At 35.5% G+C, this 25,930-nt stretch overlaps 1 protein-coding gene across 1 annotated transcript in view; it reads left to right on the forward strand.

Annotated features, from left to right (window-relative positions):
- The window catches only part of TAFA1 (TAFA chemokine like family member 1), a 674,509-nt gene extending 657,172 nt beyond the window's left edge, over window positions 1–17,337 (forward strand). Inside the window, exons 4-5 of the mRNA XM_028518816.2 lie at window positions 9,265–9,389; window positions 14,675–17,337. Coding sequence (XP_028374617.1) covers window positions 9,265–9,389; window positions 14,675–14,692 — 143 coding nt within the window. The 3' untranslated portion in view covers window positions 14,693–17,337. The remainder of the gene's footprint in view (window positions 1–9,264; window positions 9,390–14,674) is intronic.
- The last annotated feature ends 8,593 nt before the right edge of the window (window positions 17,338–25,930 follow it).

Raw genomic sequence — 25,930 nt, forward strand, 5'->3', positions numbered from 1 at the left:
TTAACTTATAAATTAAACACTATAAGAGATTAACAAATATAACGAATAATGAAATACAATTGTAACAATACACATTTGACCCTTGAACAATGGCAGTTTAATCTGCGCAGTCTCACTTACCTGCAAATTTTTTCAATAAATGCTGTTAATGTATTTTCAACCACAGTTGACTGCAGGTGACTAAAATTGCAGAAAGCAAAACCATGGATATGTAGGGACCAACATACTGAAAATTCAGAATAAGCCAGGGGCTCCAGCCAATGTGTCCAGCTTAAGAAGAACAATATTATTATTGGCGGGAATTAAGAGCATATCCCTGAGTTAGGAAAAAGTCTCTAAAAACTTCCTCTCACTAGAGCAGACAATGTTTGTCAAAGACGAAGGACCTGTATCCTTGTCTTCTGATAAGACAGGTTGGGCAAGTAAAAGATTTATGTATTGTATATTCAAATTTCTGTGAGGTTAGCCATATATTTACACATATATGTATATTTATGTGTATGTATACATATATATGAATGAGATGAGGCCTGTCCAGAAAAAGTCCAGCCATTGTTAATATAACAAGAACAGTTTGTATGACATCAATGTAACCTGGCAGCCAAGGAGAGTGGACTGGAATGTGCATGCGTGAACAATGATGACTTCACTGTACTAGTCAGTTGGGGCAGTAGATACCATTGAGTGAGCATGGGTACTATGTGACTATCACATTCAAAATGACTGAGAAAAAAAAAATGACTGAGCAAGTAGAGCAATGAATCTACATCAAGTTTTTCATTAAGTTTGAACATTCCTCTGCAGGAACTCTTCAGATAATTCAGAAGGCTGCAGCTATGGCAAATGGTGATTGACAGCTTCAACACAACAACATGCCTGCTCATATGTCATATCTCATGAAGTTTTTCGGTGAAACATCAAATCACCCAGGTGACTCAGCCCACCTACGGTCAAGATTTGGTGCCCTTGTCACTTCACACTTTTCCCAAAACCAAAATCACTTTTCAAAGAGAAGAGATTTCAAACCACTGATGAGATTCAGGAGAACACCATGAGGCAGTTGATGGCAATTTGGAGAATTGTGTGAAGTCCCAAAATGCCTGCTTTGAGGGGACTAAGGTGTCATTGTTCTATGTACAGTGTTACTTGTTTCTTCTTCAATAAATGATACCTCTTGGAAAGACTATATATATATAGAGAGAGAGAGAGAGAGACTATATATATAAAAATTATAAAATTTTATTTTATATTAAATTTTATATAAAATTTTATATAAAATTATATAAAATTTTATATAAAATAATTGTATATGATTATATAATTTCATATAAAATTATATTTAATGTAATAATATAAAATTATTTCATTGATTTCTTTTTAAGATATGTTTTATTTATTTTAGAGAGGGGAAAGGAGAGAGAAAGGGAAGGAGAAAGAGAGGGAGAGAAACATCAGTGTGTGGTTGCCTTTCATACACCCCCCACCAGGGACCTGGCCCACAACCCAGGCATGTTCCCTAGATGGGGATTGAAGTGGCAACCCTTTGATTCACAGGTTAGCACTCAGCCCACCAAGCCACACCAGTCAGGGCTATTTTGTTGATTTCTTAGTTGTTAAATTATTATATCAATGAGAATTCTTACCACCATCACCCTGACAACCTAAATCATATCTACATTTTAGTTTCCTTTATAGCACATTGTATCTTTTTTGCACGTCACAATTTGTTAGTATATATTACTGCATCATTACATTTAGTTTATATCTCCCATAAGAATAGAAACTGTGCCTATTTTATGCTCAGCACAGCAGTTAACAAATAGCTTTTGAATGAATTAAGTATAACTTTTGTCTTTAAATACCTTTAAGAAAACCCACCATTCAAGGAAATTGTATCATACTGGTTTTAAATACTGCCCAGTTCATAATCCATACCCTCACCTGCACTCTCACCAACATGAAATTTCCCCAGTTTGAAAAACACTGAATAGTATTTGTACAGGAGAGTTGTGGCAGATTCTGGTGAGCAGGATCCATGTATGTTGTGGCTGCTCGTGAACAAATACAGACTACAGGAATCCTGTGGTAAAGAAAGGATGGCACAGCTGCTCTCTAAGTCAGAGAGAGAGGGCTCCAACTACCACCTGGACAAGCTTTTATTGTTTTACTGGGTACATTACAAGGAGGATAGTCCTCATTTACTATGCATGGGTTCACATTAGGTGATTACCTTTTGTAGACAACAAAGGAGAGGATGTTGCTAATCACATCAAGGAAAAAGGATATTTGCAAATGTAAATGGAAACGCAGTTGGATTGTTAACACTCCATACTTGGGAGGTTTTGCTTATATTTTAGGAAGCTGCAGCAAGCCCTTGCTACCTCAATTCAGGGTGAGGGAGTTTTAGCAAATGCAAGCCTCACAGTGGCCTAGGTACAATGCAGGCCTGATTCCCCATGGGAAAACCTATCTGTGGGTGTGGTCCTGTGTGCTGACACATACTCCACTGGTTTTCCATGTGAGGACTGAGCTACATTTCCATGGCATGCGGAACAGTTTCCTACCAAGAGCAATGCTAATAATTCCATCATCACCTGTTATGACTTTGAAATATCTTGTACATCTCATGAAGAAATGCAGTTAATCAGTAAAAAAAATGAATATATGCATCCCAGAATTAGTATAAGCTTCCATTAAAGATAAGGCATTAACTGTTTAAAACAGTAATTGAATAGATGCAAACATAGCTATCTGGATAGAGGATATATGAATAAATAATAGTAATAGCTGCCATGTGTTGAGTAAAAAGTTTATTAGGTACTATGCTAAGTACTTTATCTCATCTAAAATTCATTATAACCAGTTGTGGTTTGAACTCTAACTCTGGATCATGAGACCAGAACTGAGGAACTTTTTCAAGATATACTACCAAGAAATGGTGGTATATAAATCCAAACCCAGTTTCTTCTATTACATACCCAAGAGCTTAGAGTCTTAATCATTATATGTGCCTTACACCAGATGTGTCAAACTCATTTTCACCATGGGCCACATCAGCCTTGCGGTTGCCTTCAAAGGGCCGAATGTGATATTAGGACTATATAAATGTAACTACTCCTTAACAGTTAAGTGAGAGCTCAGGGCTGCTGCCAGGTAGAAACAAGGTGCCAGGCCAGATAAAACAAGGTGGAGGGCCAGATTCAACCTGCAGGTCTTGTGTTTGCCACCTGTGCTCTACACTAAATCCTATGCTTAAATGTGAGCTCACAAGAAGAGGGAGTTTGAAATGACTGCAGGCAATGGTATTCAATGCATTTAATTTTATGTTTGCTTTGATAAAGGTAGTAGCGCAGAGAGCCACTGAAGGTTTTTGAAAAAGAGCATTGTAACACCTGTTCCAACAACCTGTGTAAAAGGGAGGCTAGAGATCTGTCCCAGTCCATTACTGGAGTTCCATTGCTTTAAATCGCATGACAGGTTGCAACAAAGATGAGCCTGAAAATTTGTCTTTATTGATGTACTTATAAACTACTTCTGGGACCATGAATGAAATGCTATGCTGAACCATTTAATTTATACTCAAACTTTCATAAGTCATAGACGTGAGCTCAGAGTTGGGCATAATATTGAAAATGATTTACTCTCTAACTTTGTGAAGAATTGCCTTTTCTGTTTTGGAGTGATTTTATTCCTTAGAGTAATAAAAATGATGATGATGACAATGATGATGGTGATAGCTAATATTTATTGTACATTTACTAAAGCCAGAAACCACTCAGTGCTTTGACAATTTTTCGTGTAATCCTCACTACCCTTTGATATAGGCACAATTTTTCTCTTTTTATGTTTATTAATTTATTCATTTTTAAATTGCAATCCAGTCTTGAGCTACTCTGTGTCATTCAAAGATGAATGCAGTGTGATCCCTGTCCTCAAGGAAGTATTTCACTGCTTGGTGAGTAAACTAATAATTGAGTCCAAGGTGGTTAGGGTTGCAGTTAAGATAGTTGAATTTCTGGCCATAATGCTTCCTCAGTTGCAACACCCCTTCTTCACAATTGTAGAATATGCATCTAAAATCAAGATCTTATCCCATCTCTATTTGAATGATATGGTGCCTACTGGCATTTCATCTGCTCACTTATTTCTTCTTCCATTTTATACATCACTGCAAAGTTCATCTTCCCCATCCACTGCTGTAGTCAGATCTTCCTTTTTCTCACACAATATGAATAATTTCTTTAGTGACTTACCACTCTTTAAAAAAATAAAAATTAAGTTAAAAGAAAAAAGCCCAATTCCTTTGCTTTCCAAACTTTATTAAAGTTTTCTCTTCCTACTCTCCACTGCAAGCCTGCTCTTCAGGCCCAATCAGGGATTTGTGGCTGAAGTAGTACTTCACTCATTTATGCCCCCTGACCATAATTCATTCCTTAACACCAATAGAGCCCATGTTGAGATACATTGAGCTCAAATGTAAGTTCTGAGGGCAGGGCTGCATCACATTCATTATTTTACAGTTTTTGCAAATTGGGCAGTGCTTTGAGTATAGAATGTGCTGAATTAAGACAGCCATTTTTTTATTGAAATTATACAAATGGACTACAATTCTTAGACAATATAATGTGTATTTGCTGTATTTATTAAGGTCACTATATATTAGTGCCTTGATCTGTTCCCACAGGAAAATGCCTTAAAGTTACAGACAACAATAAAATAAAAGAGATTTCTGTCGTATTTATGATTTATCCTTGAAAGATGGGTAGATTCTCCTTTCCAGTCTCTCTTTTTTCTCTACAACAATGTGATCTGGTATAAAGGCAAAATCAAGATACATGATTAAAGTGGCTTTAGTGATTTTAAGAATCTCTCAAGGGAAAGTGAACATTCTTGAAAAAGTTGAAGATCAGCTATTTTCCTGAACATGGCACAATTGTTGAGCTAATCCCAAAACCCCAGGGTTAAAGTGTCTTTAAGACCCATTTTTTGTAATCACCACAGATAGCAGAGAACCTGTTTTGCAGCTGATATTTAATTAACTCGTTAGTTTAGGGAAGAAAAGTTGTTACAGAATTATACATCTACCTCACAAGTTTCTCATGTCTTCAAAACTTTTCACTAGTGGGAATTCTATGAAACCCAGATATGTGTAGCTCAAACTAGGAAGAACTAAGTGTAATATAAACTTTCTTCTTGCCCAAATTATTATTACTTTTTATTGTTGTTCAAGTTCAGTTGTCTCCATTTTCACCCCACCACACAACCTCCCACACTCATCCCCACCTCCCACCCTCGAACCTACCCCCTTTGGTTTTGTCCATGTGCCCTTTATACATGTTCCTTGATGGACCTTCCCCTATTTCCCCCCATTATCCTTCTCCCCGCTACCCTCTGGTTACTTTCAGTTTGTTCTTTATTTCAATGTTCCTGGTTATATTTTGCTTGCTTGTTTGTTTTGTTGATTAGGTTCCACTTATAGGTGAGATCATATGGTATTTTTCTTTCACCTCCTGGCTTATTTCACTTAGTATGATGCTCTCCCATTCCATCCATGCTGCACTGAAGGATAGGAGCTCCTTCTTTCTTTCTGCTGCATAGTATTCCATTGTGTAAACGTAGCATAGTTTTTTTATCCACTCATTTACTGGTGGACATTTATGTTGCTTTCAATACTTGGATATTGTAAATTGTGCTGCTATAAACATCAAGGTGCATAGTTTCTTTCGGATTGGTGTTTCAGGATTCTTAGGGTATAATGCCAGCAGTAGTATTGCTGGGTCAAAAAGCAGTTCTATTTTAGTTTTATGAGGAAATTCCATACTGTTTTCCACAGTGGCTGTACCAGTCTACATTCCCACCAACAGTGCACTATATAAATATATAAAGAACTCACATACTTCACTCCAGGATGACAAACAATTCAATGTAAAAGAGGTCAAAGGATTTGAACAGACACTTTTTTAAGGAGGACATACCGAACAAAGGCCAACAGTCATATGAAAGGATGTTCAGCATCACTAGCCATCAGAAAGATGCAAATTAAAAGCATGAGGATATACCACTTCACACCAGTCAGAATAGCCATTATAAACAAATCAACAAAAAACAAGTGCTGGAGAAGTTGTAGAGAAAAGGGTACCCAAATTATTGTTAAGTAAATTTAATTTTATAAGAAACCAAATGTACCCTTAATATTACATTTCCATAAGTATGTTGACATGGATTTTATTTCTATATTAGTATAGCAGCAAGAATTTATTCATTCACTCAGAAGTCAATAAATGCTTTGTTGCAGTTCTTTGAGTCCTGAACACAAAAGTAGAATAAGTTGACATTATAATGATGGAAAACACAGGTTTTGTGATATAATATTCTCAAAGTACCAAGTACAGAAACATATAAAAACCACACAAAAAGTCAATAATCATTTTTATTATTGTACTGACCATTATAATTTAAGACATCTAAAAAATTCAGTACTTAAATTTTTCTTATTATAAATATATCCACAAGAAAAATATTACAAAATAGTTAAATAACATTAATATTATTCCTTTTATTAATCTGAAGGTTTTAGGTAGATTCCAGTTTGGGAGAAGAAGAGGAAATTTTTAAATCCTCTCTTTATGAATTTTTTAAAGATATTTCAGCAAATGCAGGTTTATGAAAATGATTAGGATTGAAGATTAATGTTTTATCTCAAGCACAAAGATTTTATATATATATTATATCTATATTATATCTATATTATATCTATATTATATCTATATATATGAAGATGACCATGTAGTGCACAAATCAGAAACAAAATAAATGCAATGGTATCTTTAGAAAAGCAAGAATGAACTGGGTTCTGATAAGCCAGAGGCAGTGCCAAGTCACCAAACCTTACTTAGATAGGCAGGTATAATGGGAATTTTTAGAGTGTAAAGGCAAGGCTGAAGACATTTTTATTCTTAGAAGGCCTGTTATTTTTCCCTATGAATCAGCAGATCTTTACAGCCTTGAATTAAAGTGGGTACGTGGGTTTTGAGATGTGTTCTTTTTCTATCTACATTGTCGTTTAGAAGATAATCATACTTCAGAAAGAGAGGAACTGTTTTGTTAGCTTGCAATGAAATAGGTCACTTTGGAGAGGGCAGAGGGAAGCCTAAAAAAAGGAACAGTGTCCTCTGTGAGCAGGCTGAACCCTGGCTGGCTGTCATTCATTTTTCCCTGCGCAGAACAATGAAGAAAGGGTGATGAAATGCTCAATTGGAGACTTGGTAAAGAGAGTTACCCCTCAGAGCTAAGATCAGAGGGTTTCCATTCTCAAAGGTGTAGATTCAGGGCATTAATACTGAAATATTAGACAGTATTTAAGGGGACAGCATGGCTAATATGGTAAGTTGAGCACTAACAAAAGGGAGCTTCAGATTGCAGGCTTTTAATAAACACTGCCAACACTGACTTTTATCTTACATGACCCAAAGATGTGTGATTTAGTATTGTTCCCTTTCAGCACCATGTATGTTTTTCTTGTTGCCAAAATATATGGCCCTCTTATTTAATATTGTCACCTGTCGATTCACATAAATAAGTACTGTTTTACTCATGACCAGAATCTTTCCCTATGCCTTATCCAGGTGCACAGCACTGCTGTTAAAAATGAAAACATTCAGAACTCTCATAATAATTTTGTACCTTGTGGAGGATTTGTGTTTTGTGTTATTACTGTGTTTTACAAAATTATCATACTGACTTTCATATGGATAAAACTATTTAAAAGATTTTACATCCTATACTTTGTTACATATCTGATGAATTTACATTTTACATGATTTGGTCTGATCCACATGTAAAGCTTCAATCAAATATAAAAAAAAATTACTAATAAAAAGCCTCGACTTTCCATACAGTAGAGTAGACATTATTTTGCACATATAATCCTGCATAGCAATTTTTACTCAAAGATTGAGGAAGACGAGATTCTGAAGGAGGGAAAGACTAAAGTAGGAAAAGTATAGGAGGAAAGGAGAGAGGAAAAGAGGGAGAGAAATAGTAATGTGAGAGAGAAGCATCAATTGACTGCCTTCCGTTTGTGCCCCAACTAGGGACTGAATCTGCAACCTAGGTATGTGCCCTAACTGGGTATCAAACTGGTGACCTTTCAGTTTGTGGGATGAAGACCAACAAACTGAGCCACACTGGCTAGGGCTCCATCCCATTTTCTTATTACTTTTCTGTAATGTTAACAGGTGTCCTTAGGTTTCCTTGTTGTTGTGAGAATGAAGCATCATGGTGGAGACTCATCTCTGCCATGTCAGGAGTTAAATGGTGGTGATGTAAAGGATTAGATTCCCAGCTTAGTGCAAAAACAGCCAATCAGATGGTATCACAATAAGAGCCTTTATTGAAAAAGCCAAGGAACATTTGTATAAAACTAATGCCTTGAGTAGCTTCAGAAATAACTGATACATGTACAGAAATAATTTTTCACCCAGGGCATCAAGAAAAATGTGAGCATCTTGATTTGAACTGAGTGAATCTAATCATTGGTTTTATAAAATCTCATTATCAAAAACAGTGTGCTGTAAATACATTCCTTAAATCCATTGCCAGCTTCCTATTGGGGTCAACCTTGATATCAACCTTGATATATAGGGCTATTTTATCAGGGACTCAACTTTTGAAAGTCTCAACCACGTGACATCAAACATATTAAAAAGAAACCACAACCTGTATCAAATATATTTTGACCATAAACAAATATTTACATTTATTATTACTTTTTTTATTTTGCAGTTTTCGTTTTGTACTTTTAGTCAATTAATTTTTTTTCTTTTGGTAGGCCTTTAAAATTCTCAAAGGCCCTAGGCTGAGGGATAAACCCTAATGCTGGGTGGATAAGCTGGTTTTTCTGAAAAGAATAGCTCATTCTGAACAGCATTTAGAAATTTGTCCTCTTCGTTGGAAAGAAATAGTAAACAATTTTGGTTTACAAAAAATAACAAAATAAAAGGTCTTCCAATAAGCAAGTCTTTCCAGTTCATATGATTCTATCATACAGGGGGATTTTTGACAAAATGAAGCTTGATGAAACTAGACAACGTTTGCATTGTAAAACTTATAAATTAAAATCTTATTCTTCTAAATAGGGTATTCTTAGCCAGTTATGGATGATTAAAGAGGACTTCAGTGAGAAATCGCATCTGCAGAGGGACACAGCAGCAGTGCCCAGGCTGTCTGAACAAACACAAACACTTGTTTTCTGCTTCTGTACAGCCTCCATCGTGATTGGGAAATGGTGGTGTGAGATGGAGCCTTGTCTTGAAGGAGAAGAATGTAAGACACTCCCTGATAATTCTGGATGGATGTGTGCTACAGGCAATAAAATTAAGACCACAAGAGTAAGTTCACTTATTTCTAATGTCTTGTGCATGTTACTAACTGTACTGTTTTCCTTTGTGTTGTACAAAGATCACCCAGGGAAGCTTTGAACAAGAAAGAAAACCTTTTCCCTTATAGAAAGCCTTCTTAACCATCCTGATCAGTGTCCATCCACCAATAAGAACTTAGAAACTGAAGTTAACTTTTCTACACTGAGCAGTTTAGTGTTTCTGCTACTGCCTCATAAATAAAGCTACATTTCAGTGAGGCAATTACTTGGATAATTCATCCAACATGTATGGTGCTCAGAACAGATAATAAAATGAGGATGTTGTGTAATTTGTCCACATAGTTTATTGAAATAGTCTGCATTTAAGTACAAATTTTTTAAAGGAATTCTCTTATGATCTTATAGGGAAATGAAAGACTTTTGTGATGTGAATAATCATTCCCTATTTACTCTAGTTAAATCAGAAGTTCTGTTCAAAATGTATACCAACCTGTATTGCGAGACTACCAGCTCATCAGTATTTGTGTCATAATGCTACAGCAGGATGAAGAAGTCCAACTAGGCCTGCCACTGACCTTCTGTACACTGGACTATAAGAAAGTCTGGGAGTCCTAAAGGGGGTCAGGGGAGGGTGGGGTTTTCATGACACTTAAGGCAATATTTCTTTACTAGTACAAAGTTATGTTACTGTTTTAACAATCAGTATGATCACATATATATGCACTATGTGAATATCAGCCCTGTTGTGTGTATATATAGTTTAATGTATTGTATATTTTTAAAGGAAGCTCTACCAATTATACATCTCAATATGTTGACCTTGTAAATATGTTGATCTTCAAAAAAAGTGACTCAAACTTAAAAAAAGCAATTCTGATTCCAATTCCTGTATTATGAATCATAACTTGATCTTTTTTCTCAGTACTATCTTTTCAAAAATTAAAATTGGTTCTTGCAGCTTTGTGATGCACAAAACAAAAGTAATGTTTCATAATATCATATTAAATGCTTAATTTTTCATATATAAAATGGGTTGAGATGTTTGCATGTCAAATTTAGTTTCCTATATTAATCACTTTAGCTAGTAAATGGCCATACCTCCCTGGCTTGCAGCCAAGAGATTTCTGAATCATCCTAGTTTAACATACATTTTTAAGTACCCAAGAAGCTTGAATTATTTTATTTCATTTTAATGAAAAACCTACCAAAGAAACACCTACAGAAATAAACCCAGTTTCTGCAAATTATCCACAGAAATAATTCATTTAATTACCTGGTACTGTTTGGGTTTCAGGTTTTCTTTCCTTTGGTTGCAATTTGCCTGAAAATGATTTTACCAAGTAATTTGAAGATGCTCTTACAAATTACTTTTAAGTAACCCTGAATTATGGCCAGTGTAATTACAGAAGTATGATTGAAATCTGATCAACATTATTTTAAACATGTTGCTGATTTACAGGGTGGGCAAAAGTAGTTTACGGCTGTGAGTACATGAAACAGAGTTTATTCTTGCATTATTATTTATTGATTATTGTATTATTTGTGTTACAACTATAAATGTGCTTCTGCCCACCCCTGTATTTTCTGCTAAATCTCTGTTTTCTATTCCAAATGATAACTGATTACCCTTTATTGATGGTAATCCCTACTCTCATGGTACCTCCAGACTTGAAACTCAATACAGAGCAACATGCAAGTCAAGTTATTTCAGGATTTAAATAGTGAAATTCCAAGAGTACCAATGAGGAGACTCTTTGGAAGCTAGAACATAAACAAAAAACAAAACACAGAAATTGTTAATGCTATCTTTATGTGACCTTATGTGACTTTCTTCAATTCATCCTCTGTAGAGTATATTTTAAAAGCAGAGCATGTAGTAAATATATCCTAGATATTTTCCAGCATCACAGAAGTGCAGTGCAGAATCTGATCATGGTAATAGAGGATGGAGCACACTATATCTGCTAGTGCCCTAGGTGTTCTGAATTCAGCCCAGACAGTTGAATGTAGAAGAGAAATAAACCTCCCTTGCCATGGGTTTGAAAGCAAAGATGTACCAGTTCTGATGTGTGCATCCAATTCAAGCAAGGAAATGAGGCACTGTTCTACAGCTTTTGAGGGGCACATCAGTCAACTGAGAATTCTCAAGTCTGTCTTTAGAGAAGGAAAAAGAAGACAGTAGAAAAGGCTGTACTTTTTAAACCTTTAGAGGACTTAGACATTTCTATTGATTTGCAATTTCTCCCCTCCTTTTATTAAGACATGCATAGTAAAATAAATACTTTTAAATACAAAGGCACAAATTAAGTCCAAATGGCACATACAGGAGCTTTCCACTCTGTATAAGTGATATACCAACAGCAGTCTTTAGGTTATATGCTCTGAGAATAGGTTTTATATAATTTTTTTCTAGTATGCCCTATGTATTTTTCCCCATTAGAGAATGATGTGTCTACACACTTCAAACACTGACTCTAGCAATTTAAATTTTGAAAAGGTTTAATTCACAGATGTACTTCAATTTGAATAACATGTTTTTATTTTTCTGCTTTTACTCAAGAGGTGATCTTTAGGATAAAAATATTCTTCAAGTTCCTATCAAAATGAAAGGGAAAATAAAGAAAAAATTCTTTTTTGTTCTTATGCATAAGATTGATTCAAATTTTCAAAGATAACGCTCTTTGGGAAAAAATGAACATACCCAGATTGTTAATGACAAACCGAGAGTTTCCTTTACACATTATTTTAAAAGTAACTCCAATGTAAAGACATTTGCAAGAAAGATTCCTGGTACAGCATTGTTTTTCTCTATGTAGATTTTTTTTAAAAAAAACCTTTCCTGATAGAGGGATTACTTCCCAAATAATCATCCTGAGCCAAAATTCTCAGCAGTCTTTCAAATGTCGATGAAAGATGCCTCAAAGTATAATCTAATTCATATTCTTGAATTGTTTCTTTTTTTGAAAAGGGTAGAGTAGAAATTCATCATTTCATTTAGACATGCAGACACCCCAGATTAAGAAGTAGCCAAGGTAAGAGGTCACAATCTAATGGTAAATGATAAATGTTAAAAAATTTGATCTCAGTGATAATATAACGCAAAGAAGGAAGGTAAGTAGAATTAGACAAAGGCTTTCCTTTCATGAGACTTGAAAGAATATGTTTTAGGGAAAGAGGAAGCTTCCTGAATGAATGCCACCTATAGAGAGCCTCCCATAGAATAAAGCTGGTGACAGACACCCTACTGAAGAGTTGCTTGGTTTTCTGGCTGAAGTGCCATGGCTAAAATTTAATCCTGTTCCTGCTTGATTGCTGCTTCAATTGTTTTATTAAAATTACTTTATTGGTAGTTTACAGCAAGACTAATCTACTTAGATATTAACCAGAGAATGTTTCCTATGGTTTTAGATACCTACTGGTTTATTTCTTTTCTTTAAAGTCATATAAAAATATAAGTTTGAAAGTTGAAAGGCAATAGCTCATGCATCCAGGAACAAATCTATATAGTGTATATTCAGTAACAATGGCTTTCTTTAGAAAGACAGACCTCTCCATAAAGGAAATAAGTTGTTCCACAAAGCTGTAATAATTCACAGGTAAAAAGTGAACATTTGTTGTTTGGGAATCAGAAGAAGAAGGAAATGAAATGAGGAGAAAACCAAAGTCACTTGGAAAGAAAAATAAGTAGATTAAAATAGCATAACACAATCTGGTATAGTACCCGGAAAAGTATTATGTAACTTTGGGTTTCCTACAGCCCAGTATGTTAATGTCTTTCAGACAGTGAGAAAATAAAGTTAGTGCACAATGCAGAATCAAATTTCATCCCCTAACAGGATGAGTGGACAGAACTCAGATTGCACACATAACCACTAATGTCATCTGGCCAATTCCCTGTTTTCTGTGATCAACTCAACACAAACCCACTGCAATCATTTGTTTATTAGTCTCTTGGACCCATCTCACTAATGGTGATTCTGAATTTGCTTATCTCCATAATATAAATATATTTTTATTACTGAAGGTAAAGTACTAGCTTTGACATACTTTAGTTTTTTCAATCAAAATCCCACCAGGTCTGAAATTCTCCGAGAACCTTCACAATCATGATCTCTATTCCATTTTCCATGAAAATGGAAATACCGTCTTTAAAATAGAGGAGTTGGTGGTGTGGCAAGAGAGAGGCAGGAAGAAACAAAGAGATGGATGGGAATTTGGAGATTGCAGAAAGAAAGAATGAACCAGCTTACAGTAGCACAATATCACAATTGCCCCTGGCTCCAAGTGAACTCATTCATTTCTTTAGCCAATACATACATTTAAGCCTCTACTCTGTAAAGTTAATGTGTAAAGGTTTTGAGGATGTGATGGTAGACATGACAGAGTCCCTGGTCTTCCATGGAGGACAGGGTCCAAGGGTGAGTGGTGTGATGCTAGAAATAAAGGAATGACAATTTTTATGAATGTCACTTTCTCCCTCCTTTGGTGAAAAAGAAGACAATGAAAACAGAAGGTTATAAATGCCACTGGAATGTAGGAAGCAAAGGTTTGGCAGCATTTGTTACTTATATACAGAGATGATAAAAAAAAGTGTGTGAAGATTTCTCATGCATTCTACTCCCGGCCCAACCAACTTTTAAATGTAGACTTTTATTGTTTTTACCTGGCCCTGGAAACCTCAAGTATACTCCTAAATATACTCCCTGGCCTCAGACACTGAATTTATAAGAAAAATGACTTATGCCCTAAATATCTTGGCAATGACTTCACCTTATGCCATTCCTCTACACCTTACCACAGGCCAAGATGACAAAAACATGGAATGACCTATTCAGTTCAAGTTCTCATCAGACACAGGACTGACAGTGTAATATGCAGAACCCAGCCCAAAGTAAAAACACGGGACCCCTTTTTCAAAAATTACTAATAATTTCAAGATGGCAGCAAGAGATCATTAAGTGAAGTGTGGGACCTTTTCAGCACAGGGCTTTGTGTAGCTGCATAGATCTCATGCCTATGAAATCAGTTCTGGTCATACCTGGCTCTAAAACTCTGTCTCCTTAATGTGGCAAAATTAATTTAATAAGTTGATAAAATATATAGAGTCTGTCGACGTGCTTTGATCATCATTTGGGAACTATTGTTCTGGACATTAACATTTTTTTACTTCAGGTCACTTGAAAAAAGAAACATCCTAAAAATTCAAGATGTTCTCAATTTTCTGCCTGATCACCTTTCTTTGCGCCTTCATTTTTTTCTTTTTTCCCTGAAATTTCTTTCTTTCTTTGGTTACAGATCCACCCAAGAACCTAACAGAAGCATTTGTTGTAGTAATACAGGAAAATCAACTCTGCGGAAAATACATTTTAAGAATGTAAAACATCTAACACATTACAAGCCAAATGGATTTATTTGCACTTTGACTCGTTACCAGATAATCACAGTACTTTAACTGTATGTCATGAAATATCCTATAGTGGGAAGACCAGAGTTTTTGACCAACATCATGGAAATTGGGTTTTTAAAAAGAATTTTCTCAGTGAAAATTTTGGGGATTATGAAGAATGATCAACTGTCTTCTATCCAATCTGGATCTATAGTTACTTTGTACTATTTGAAATATATGTATATATATTTTGAAATATTATATATTCTCTTCAAGATATGAACTACCACAGTTTGAGGCACCTGGTGTATCTCTTTGATTTTTGGATGCTTCGTTTTGTTTCTTTTTGTCATCATTTTTTTTCTATTGGCGAGGAAGATGTGTCCCTTTGAGAGTTCAGTGGGGCACTTGCACTGGAAAGCCAGCTACAGGTGGACTCCTGGAATTTGAGGCATCATAATGCTGAATCAAGAGCTTCCTTCTGTGTCTACAACATGCCCAAGGAAGCAAGTGACCTGTTTTATTGCTTTCTGCCCTGTGCAATATTAGCATGCAAGCTTGGCTTACATAACCATACTTTATAGTCAATTGATATATTATAACTGTTTTAACCTCTTCCAGGAAAATATTTTTAGAACTACTAGCTTGTACACAAAAAAGAAAGAGAGGATGTTGGAGGGAGCTGCTCCGCCATTCTGTTAAGACTCTGGCAGAGTTGTGGTAGAATATGGATCCCTGTATTAATAAGTCCTGTAAATACAATGTCTTTAGGCTTTGTATAACTGTCCTAGACTGCAGAAATGCCCTCTGATTAAGGCCAAAGTCTGGCATCATTAAGTACTTAGTACTGTAGCAGCAAGTCTTATCATACCATCTTTTTCTATTTTGATTTGTTTTTTTCTAAGACTATTCAGATCTCTTCTGGTAAAGTAGGAAGACCATTAAAGCACCTGGGTTTCGGAATAATCTATGTGACCAAATGTTGGATGACCCTATTAAAGTGTTAAATAACTTCTTTCTAAACTTACTTGTCCTCTTTGTTTGCCATTTATTTTTCCTGAGTCCATTTTAAGCTAAATCAAGAGAACACCCACTTAGAGATTTGAAGTCAGTCAAAGTTTTTAAATGAAATCTTTGTTGCCATTACAGCCGCACTTTCCGACCCTGATATTGGGAAACTCAGAAACCCATTATTATAACTGCAGGGTACTCAACCAGCAAGACGAAAGTCAAATATCATTTTAGGGCTTTCACAGTGAGCACTTGGATGATACATATGGGGCACACATCCCAAGAAGTACTTATTGCCCATCTTCTCAAGCTGATACTTATATGAGGGAAATACCTACTTAAGTTCTAGTTTAACTGGAGATAGAATAATAGTACTATATGCTCCAATTACTTATCATATTGCAATTATGTCTATTTTTTTCTCCAAAGCCTTTTTCTTCTGAAATACATATTGTTAGGGCCTCTTACTAGATGAGCATCACAGTGAGTCCTTAGTCTGGACATTTTAATGTTAAGCCTCAGGTAAAATCCAAAAGCTTCTTCATCTCTACTATGTAGATTGAGATCTCTACTATGTAGATTGAGGTCTCATTGAATGTGTGAACACTCCAACTAGATAGATAGATTCTACATTTTGAATGGTTACAAAACCATCCAGAAATGGAAATAGAATCCTCTTTGCAACATTTAGGCTCCCTAAATATTTTCACAGTTATTTGTTATAAAGTAGCATAAAATTTATACCAGAAAGTAAAAATTACTTGAATTCATGGTCCATAGCCAACTACCAAGTAATATATTAGAAATTCCCTTTCATGTGTACACTTTTGAGTAAAAATTGTAATTAAAAATTCAAAGACTTATCTAGAATAGTACATTCCAAAATACACTTGGGAACAACTTTTAAACAAAATAAAATAGATATATTTACTGAGGGAATTTCTGGAGGCTTTAATACACCAAAAGATACTGTGTATCTTCTAGAAAGACTAGAACAGTGGGAGCTAAGTAAAAATCTGCCAGAATCCAGGCATGTTGGGTAGTCATTTGACTAATGGAGAGCTCATTTTTGGCCTAATTAGAAGCTACAAGAAATTATTTCTGTGTGAAGATATAGTAACTGTATTAACATATCTTTAATTTTTCAAGGGAACCACAAATGTGAAATTTTACATAAAACCAGATAATATTCTTAAATATGATAACTAAAATAAGATTAGTTCCATTAAAAAGTTCTGCAACATTATTATTGCTCCAAATTGCTTGATCACATGGCCTTTTCTATGAGATTAGTGTTTTTTGGAATACATTTTTAAAAGTGTTGGTCTTGAATGAAAAAAGCCAATGAGAAGAAAAAGAATATTCTCTATTCTATGGCCTCATACATACAGATCCTTTTCATAATTTAAAATATGTGGAGGTGCAACTTTTTCTACTCTGTAACCAGAGCCTATAAGTCAGTGAAAAAGCTAGTCTAGAAGTTGAGGTCTGTTAGTTCATTTCTTATTGGTCACTTAATGCAACAGACTCCCTTGGAGAGACCTGGAAGAAGAGAGGAGCACAAAAAAGAACACATCAGAATCAGGCAATTATCTAATAAAACTGTTTAAATATTTTTAAATGTCATCAAATTCAGTTTAGATTTATCCAAGTTTTTTACACAAATGTGTGAACTATCAACTGTTTAAATTTGACTTGCACCAGTTTAAGATATTCAGTAGCCACCATCTGCCTATTGAATCTGAACATTTATGGTTTTAAGACTATGTATTTGTGATAATAAAGAACTCAGTGTGGTATAACTAATGTTGGTTTTGGGCTATGCATCAAGTATAACACTATACCAAAATTAGAGCAAATAAAAAGCGTTTCATCCAGAGCCTTTCTTTTGGTAAAAAGGAAAATAATTCATTCCATAAAACAAATTTTTAGTAAGACAAAACTTATTTGTGTGTGTGTGTGTGTGTGTGTGTGTGTGATTAGGTTTATGTATTAATGGACTTAGCCAGTACACTGAGAAGTTTCACTATTTGGTTTTCTTCCATAATAGAATGACGAAGAATGTTTCACCAATACACAATTCAGCATTTTTTTCTGATCAAATGCAGTGTAATTTTCACAAAGCAATATAGTGATTTTATTGTGCAATATATTGTGCCATCTTGCTGCTGACACTGATATGATAAGTTATGACAGGTATAAATACGTTTATATGAGGAGATCCACACATTTCCCACCTTTGTAGCATGTGCACTCCCTCCTAGAAGGTTAAATGTCATGTCAAAATATGAGTTTCTCTTCTAATTATGCTTGACAGTCCCATTTTAGAAATCTATTAGGACTTGACTGACAGAGAAGTGTGTTATATCTCCTTGCATGAGCTACCTACTTTGTAAATAAAAGATTCAGTGTCTAGCAAATTCTAGGGCTCAGATCACATCCATCTAGTTTATAAATATCAGGAAATAAGATAAAAGTCACTGACAGGAATGTAAGGACTCAGAACAAGAATATGATCCTAGTACCCATGGATGCAACAAAAAAGTGATAAAATGAACCATATTCACTCATCAAAGTAAAAGAAGCAATTTGCTGTGCATATACACATACCCCCAAATCCTCTGCTATTGAAGAGTTAGAGATTTTAAAGGGGCAAGATGGCAGCAAAGTAGGAGGATAGGTAGGAGATCTCCTCCCAGAGCCAAACTGGAAATAAAACTAAAGAGGAGAGCAGTCACCCAAAATAAACCAAATACTACCTAAAAAAAGAGACTTTTAATCAGCTTGAGATGGGTAGGAAGTGTGGGGTCAATTATGAGCTCATTTTCACAAAGGCAGTGGACCAAGGCTGTGGGAGCTTCCCCTTGAGAAGAAAGAAGCTGGATGCACAAATGGGACCACCAAGCACAGAGCGTGCCAGTGCTGTGATCAGCTGACCACAGCAGCATCCAACAGTGAAAGGCTGCAGGGTTTTCCTCTGCTGGGGAAAGATGAAACCTGTTGGAGACAAAGCCACTATTTTATTTATTTAACCTTTAAAGGGGCCAAAGCACAGATCTTGTGTTCACAGATGCTCACCTTGGGCCCCAGTGAAGGGAAGGCAGCATGATTTACAGTCTGGCAAGGAGAGTCTAGTGTGAAAGATGCTGGGAAGAGATATGGGGGAGCAACTGTGAGGCTTTCATTGCCAGGGTATACCTGGATTCTGCAGCACCATCTTGCTTGAGAAAAGCAAGCCCCTCTCAGGGGAAGCAATCGCCAGACCCTGAAGGATATCACTTACCTCACCCGCATGTGGAATCCTGCTCACCACAGCCTGAATATATTTTTTTTCCTTTTATTTGATTTGTTTAGGTTTTTGTTTTGTTTTATGTGGGATTTTTTCTTTTATTCTATTTTTCCCCATCCTGCATTTTAATCCCTGCTGAGGAGACAGCAACATACACAAACTCAGGTGGACATCAGAGACTGGCTGTAAAGCACAGCCATGCCATACACTCTGCTGGTACACAGATGGGTGCATCCCCCCAAAGAAGAGCCATAGAAACATTCTTGGTTCCTGGCAGACCCAAAACCTGGACTCTGGAGTCCCCATCCATTAGCCTATTTGGGGCCCACCCTGCCAAGTATAGGGAAATAATCCTGAACAGACTCAGACTAGTGGCATGGGGGTTGGGGATCACACCCACCATCTTCCCTGAAGTCTGAAAGGCACCTGACATGGGAGATCCAGGAGTCCCCTAACCCCACCAGAAATCCTATCAAAAAAAGTCAGGTCCACAACTAGTCTAAGGCTGACAGAGGTAGATCAAGCAGTGACTTGGGTCATTTGCTGACATACCCCTGGACCTACTGCTGTTAAAACCCAGCTGTGCAGAGTAGCTTGGCCCATCCTGGGTGCAGTCAAGCCTGGAGGAATCAGCCACAAACTGTAGATAACTGACAGCTCTGAATAGGCCGCTGAGGGCTAACTGTAAACAGCACGTGACACTGGCTTACACCAACCTCAGACACATCTGAGCAATATCCAAAGGGAGAATCTAGCATGCATGCACTGAACTCTGCTGAGAGGGATCTCACTTTATTCTTGTAATTACTTTCATTATTTTTCCTTTTTCATAATTTTGTTATTCTCATGATCTTCTATTTTTGGTTTTCTACATTTTCTTTCAAATCCTTATTTTATCCTTACCTTTGATTACCTCATTGTTCCCTTCTACTTTCTTTTTCTTATTTTTGTTATTCTTTGTCTTTGTCACTTTTCCCCCATTTTCCTCTTTCAGATTATTAGTTGTATTAGTTCTCATCCATTTTTTCCTCTCAGAATCACTTTTCTTTCCTTTGGTCTTCTTTTATTTTATTTATTTTTTCTTTTTCTTTCTTGTCCCATTCCCCTACTATTTCACTGCTCTTCTTGCTCTTATTCTTCTTGGCTCTTTTGTCATTGATATTGCTGTTGTGGTTGGGGGGGGGTGCTTGTTTGAGTTTTGTTTTTAGTATTGCTTTGCTTTGTTTTGTTAGTACCTGCACAATAGCATAAAAGATATGATAGGGATAGAACTTCACATACAGACAACCAGAGGGGAGATACAACCAAGCAAATGGGTCAATGAGGATCAAGACCCAAATATAACAGGAGAGTCCACGAGCATATCCAGATGAAGAGAGAAAGAAGACTGCACCACTGAGTACCACAGTACTCCTACCACATAAGGCTACCCTATAAGACAAGGAGGAAAAGTAGATCTAATACATAGAAACAAACAAAAACAAAGACAGCTATTGTAAAATGGAGAACCAAAGAAACAACCTCCAGATGAAAGAAGAGGAGGACTCTCCAGATAAAGAATTAAATAAAATTGAGACAAGAAAATTATTAAAAATACAGTTCAAAGTAATTGTAAGAATGTCCCAAGAACTTAAAGAGAACTACACCAACATAAAGAAGGACATAAAAACTATAAATAAACCTTGGCTGGCATAAATCAGTGGGTTGAGTATGGGCCTGCAAACCAAAGGGTTGTCAGTTTAATTTCTGCTCAGGGCATGTGCCTGGGTTGCATGCCAGGTTCCCAGAAGGGGGTGCACGAGAGGCAACCATACATTGATATTCCTTACCTCATCTTTCTCCTTTCCTTACCCTCTCTCTAAAAAAATTAAATAAATAAAATCTTTAAAAAATAAAAACAGCCCCCTTTAAAAAAAACTGTAAATAAAATGAGATGGCAATGAAGAATATAATATCTGAAAGGAAGAATACACTGCAAGGTTTTAAAGGCACGCTAGACAAAGCAGATCAAATCAGCAATTTGGAAAACAAGGCAGAAAAAGCACCCACTCAGAGCAACAAAATGAAAACAAGATTTACAAAGAATGGGGATAGATTAAGGAAGCTTTGGGACAACATGAAATGTAACAATATGCATATTATAGAATACCAGAATGAGAAGAAAGGGAGCAAAGGATAGAAAATCTGTTTGAAAAATAAAGAAAGCAAACTTCCCTAACTTGGTGAAGGAAAAAGTCACACAAGTTTAGGAAACACAGAGAATTCCAAGTAAGATGAATCCAAAGAGGTCTACACCAAGGCACATCACAGTTAAAATGGCAAAGTTTAAAGAGAAAGAGCATTTTAAAGGCAGCAAGAGAGAAAGTTACCTACAAGGGAGCTCTGATAAGGCTGTCAGCTGATTTCTCAATAGAAGCACTATAGGCCAGAAGGGATTGATAGATAGTATTGCAAGTAATAAAAAGCAAAGACCTGCAGCCAACATTACTCTACCCAGCAAGGCTCTCATTTAAATAAGATGACAAAATAAAGAGCTTCCCAGACAAAAATGAAAAGCTGAATGAGTATATTTCCACCAAACCAGCATTGCAAGGGATGATAAAGGAAGTGCTTTAAAAAGAAGAAATAGAGAGAAGAATATGAGTACAAAGGGGAAAAAAAGGACAATGAATAAGAACCTATCAATAATAACCTTAAATGTAAATGGATTAAGTGCTCCAATCAAAAGACATAGGGTGGCTGAATGGATAGGAAAACATGACCAGAATATATGCTATCTACAAAAGATTCACCTCAGAAGAAAAGATACACATGCAGTGAAAGCCAAGGGATGGAAAAAAATATTGCATGCAAATGAAGACCAAAAAAGCTAGGATGGCAACACTGTTCAACAATAGATTTCTAAACAAAGGCCATAATAAGAGACAAAAAGAAAAAACACTATAAAATTCTTAAAGGTTCAGCCCAAAAGAATATAAATGCTTGTAAACATTATTCACCCAATATAGGATCACCAAAATATATAAAAAAACATCCTGGAGAATTTCAAGAAAGATATCTACAGCAATATAGTCATAGTAGGGGGTTTTAATACCATACTGTCAACAACAGACAGATATCCCAGACAAAAAAATCAACAAGGATATAGCAGCATTAAACACTACACTAGACAAAATGGATTTAATTGATATTTACCAGCATACCAACTCAAGAAAAATATACATTCTTTTCAAATGTGCATGGATCATTCTCAAAGATAAACCACATCCTATGCTTCTCACACTAACACCTATCCTTCTCAAACTACTCCATAAAATCCAAGAAAAGGGAAGACTTCCAGACTCTTTTTACAAGGCTAATATGATCCTAATTATAAAACCAGCTAAAAACACACAAAAAAGGAAATTACAAACCACTATCTCTGATTAACAGAGATGCTAAAAACTTCAACAGAATATTAGCAAACTGAATCCAGCAATATATCAAAAAGATCATTCACCATGATCAAGTGGGATTTATTCCAAGTATGTAAGGACAGTATAATATTCAGAAATCAACATTGTGATACATCACATAAAAAAATGAGACAAAAATCACATGATCATATTCATAAATGCAGAAAAATCATTTGATAAAATCCAGCACTCACCTATGATAAAAAAAAAAAAAACTCTCAGCAAAGTGGGATTAGAGGGAGCATACCTCAATGTGTTAAAGGCCATATACAAGAAACCTATTGCCAACATCATATTCAATGGGCAAAAACTAAATAATTTCCCTTAATATCAGGAACAAGACAGGGGTAAAACGCTTTCACCACTCTTATTCAACACAGTTTCAGAAGTCCTAGACGCAGTTATCAGATAAGAAGAAACAAAAGTCATCCAAATTGGAAAGGATGAAGTAAAACTGTCATTATTCACAGACAACATGATATTGTACAAAGACAACTCAACAGCAGGACACAAAGTTGATATTCAGAAATTGATGTCATTTTTATACGCCAATAATGAACTATCAGAAAAAGAAAATAGAAAAAATCCCATTTACTATTGCAACAAAGAAATTAAAAATAAAGTATCTAGGGATAAATTTAATCAAGGAGGTGAAAGACCTGTACTCAGAAAACTTTAGTCCTCTAAAGAAAGAAATTGAGAAAGATGAAAATATGTGGGAACATATGTCATGTTAATAGATTGAGAGAATTAACATTAAAATGCTCATAATACCCAAAACAATCTATAGATTCAATGCAATTACTATGAAGATATCAATAGCATATTTCACAGAACTAGAACAAATATTCCCAAAATTTATACGTAAGATAAAAAGACTTCTAATAGCCTCAGCAATCTTAAGAACAAAATTGAAGAAATCATGATACATGGTATCAAATTATACTACCAGATCACTGTAATCAAAACAGTCTGGTACTGGCATAATAACAGGCACATAGATCAATGGAACAGAATAGAGAACCCAGAAATAAACCTACATCATTATGGTCTATTAGTATTTGACAAAGAAGGCACAAGCATACAATAGAATAAAGACAGTCTAATAAATGCTGTTGGGAGAACTGGACATGTATATGCAAAAAAAAAAAAAAAAGAAACTAGGCCACAATCATACTGTACACCAGAATAAACTCAAAATGGATAAAAGTCTTAAATATAAGTCATGATATCATAAATATTCTAGAGGAAAACATAGTTGTAAAATTTCAGATATCCCATGTAGCAATATTTTTGCCAATATATCTCCTAGGGCAAGGGATATAAAGAAAAAAATTTTTAAAAAAGGACTACATCAAATTAAAAAGCTTCTGCATGGCTAAAGGAACCATCATCAAAATGAAAAGAGAACCCACTGTATGGGAGAACATATTAGCCAATGATACAATGGACAAGGGTTTAATATCCAAAATATATAAAGAACATGTATGACTCAACACCAAAAAGACAAACAATCCAATTTAAAAATGATCAAAGGAACTCAATAGGTACTTCTCCAAGGAAGACATATAGATAGCCCATAGACATATGAAAAAGTGCTCAACATCATTAGCCATCAGAGAGATGCAAATTAAAACCACAATGAGGTATCACCTCACACCTGTCAAATGGCCTTCATTAATAAATCCATAAATAACAAGTGCTGGCAAGTATGTGGGAAAAAAGGGAACCCTGCTGTACTATTGGTGGGAATGCAGATTGGTGGGAATGCAGCCACTGTGGAAAACAGTACGGTAGTTCCTCAAAAAAATAAAATCCAAATTGCCTTTTGACCTAGTGATTCTGTGGCTGGAATGTACCTTAAGAATCCTGAAACATTGATTAAAAAGAATTTATATGCTTCTATGTTCATAGCAGCACTATTTACAATAGCCAAGATCTGGAAACAGCCTAATTGCTCATCAGTAGCTGTGTGGATAAAACAACTGCAGTACATTTACACAATGGAATAATCACAGTGGAAAGAAGGAATTTCTACCTTTTGCAACAGCATGGATGGAACTGGAGACTATAATGCTAAGTGAAATAAGCGAGTCAGTGAAAGACAAATACCATATGATCTCACTTAAATGAGGCATCTAATGAACAAAATAAACTAATGAGTAAAATAGAACCCGAGGCACAGAATCATGGAACAAACAGTTATAAAAAGGGAGGGGGCAACTGACTGAAAGAAGGTGAAGTTATTAGTCAAAGGACATATATGAAGGACCTACAGACATGGACAATCATATGGGGAATAGCTTTGGGAGTGAGGGACAGGCTGGTGGAGGGGGAAAAGGGGTAAAAAACTGGGGAACCTGTAATAGTATAAACAGTAAAATATTTTTAAAATAATAAATAAATAAATAAAGATTTTAGGCTGAATAGGCCAGGATTTTTTCCTCTTAAAAGATCTCAGGGACATAGCATTAGATATTGTGGTATGCTTACGTCATTGACCCACCAGTGACTCTTATTTATTTCATTTATTTAACAAATGAAATTATTTAAACAAATATTATTTATTATTTATTTATTATTTATTTATTTATTTTTATTAAACAAATAATTATTTAACAACTATACTTTTGTTTCATTTCAATAAATGTCAAGCTCTCATGTTTTTATATTAATAGCTAGTTACATTACTAAAATATAATAATGATTACTAAATATGAAAGCCAGGTACCCCTACCATAACGCTATATTTATACACCAGGTGATATTTATCCAGTCCTAATTCCCACCTGCTCAGTGGGGCTGCAACTCAAAAGTAGAGTCACATGGATGCTATGAGAAAAGCCTGAGGCAGGCTTACCTGAAGACAATCATTCTTGACAGTTTGGCTAGGGCACACGGATATGTGACCATACCTCATACAGTGGGTTGGACATGGCTTCTTACTATTAATAAGTTCCACAAATTCATTTTTGAAGGAATCTTAATTGGTTAAGGGTAGTTCTCTAACAAAGCCTAAAAGGCATATATGCCTATAGGAGCTAGGCAGGTAATACAAGTTAGTTAACTAGATTCACCTGTCAGTGCCTAAGCACACAGTGACATGGTGATGAGGGTAGAGACCTAGCTTCCTGCAGTGTTCTAGGTGCCATTATTTGGTCCTAGTTTTTTGTTGCCATGTAGCATTAGGTGGCCTGTTTGGCCCAATTATTCCATCTTTGCTTTTTTAGGAAAACCAGAAAGAAATTCATAAATCTCCAAATTTTGTATACTTATAAACCCTTTGAACTTTTGTTAAAATCTATGGCTGAAGACTCTATTCTGCTTACAAGACACCAGTTTGAAACCTGACCCTAAAGTTACATTATTCTCATGGACTTCATTCTCACATGCTTCCTTTGTAGCAGAAT

This window comes from Phyllostomus discolor, chromosome 7 (genome assembly GCF_004126475.2).
Source record: "Phyllostomus discolor isolate MPI-MPIP mPhyDis1 chromosome 7, mPhyDis1.pri.v3, whole genome shotgun sequence".
Classification (NCBI taxonomy): Eukaryota; Metazoa; Chordata; class Mammalia; order Chiroptera; family Phyllostomidae; genus Phyllostomus; species Phyllostomus discolor.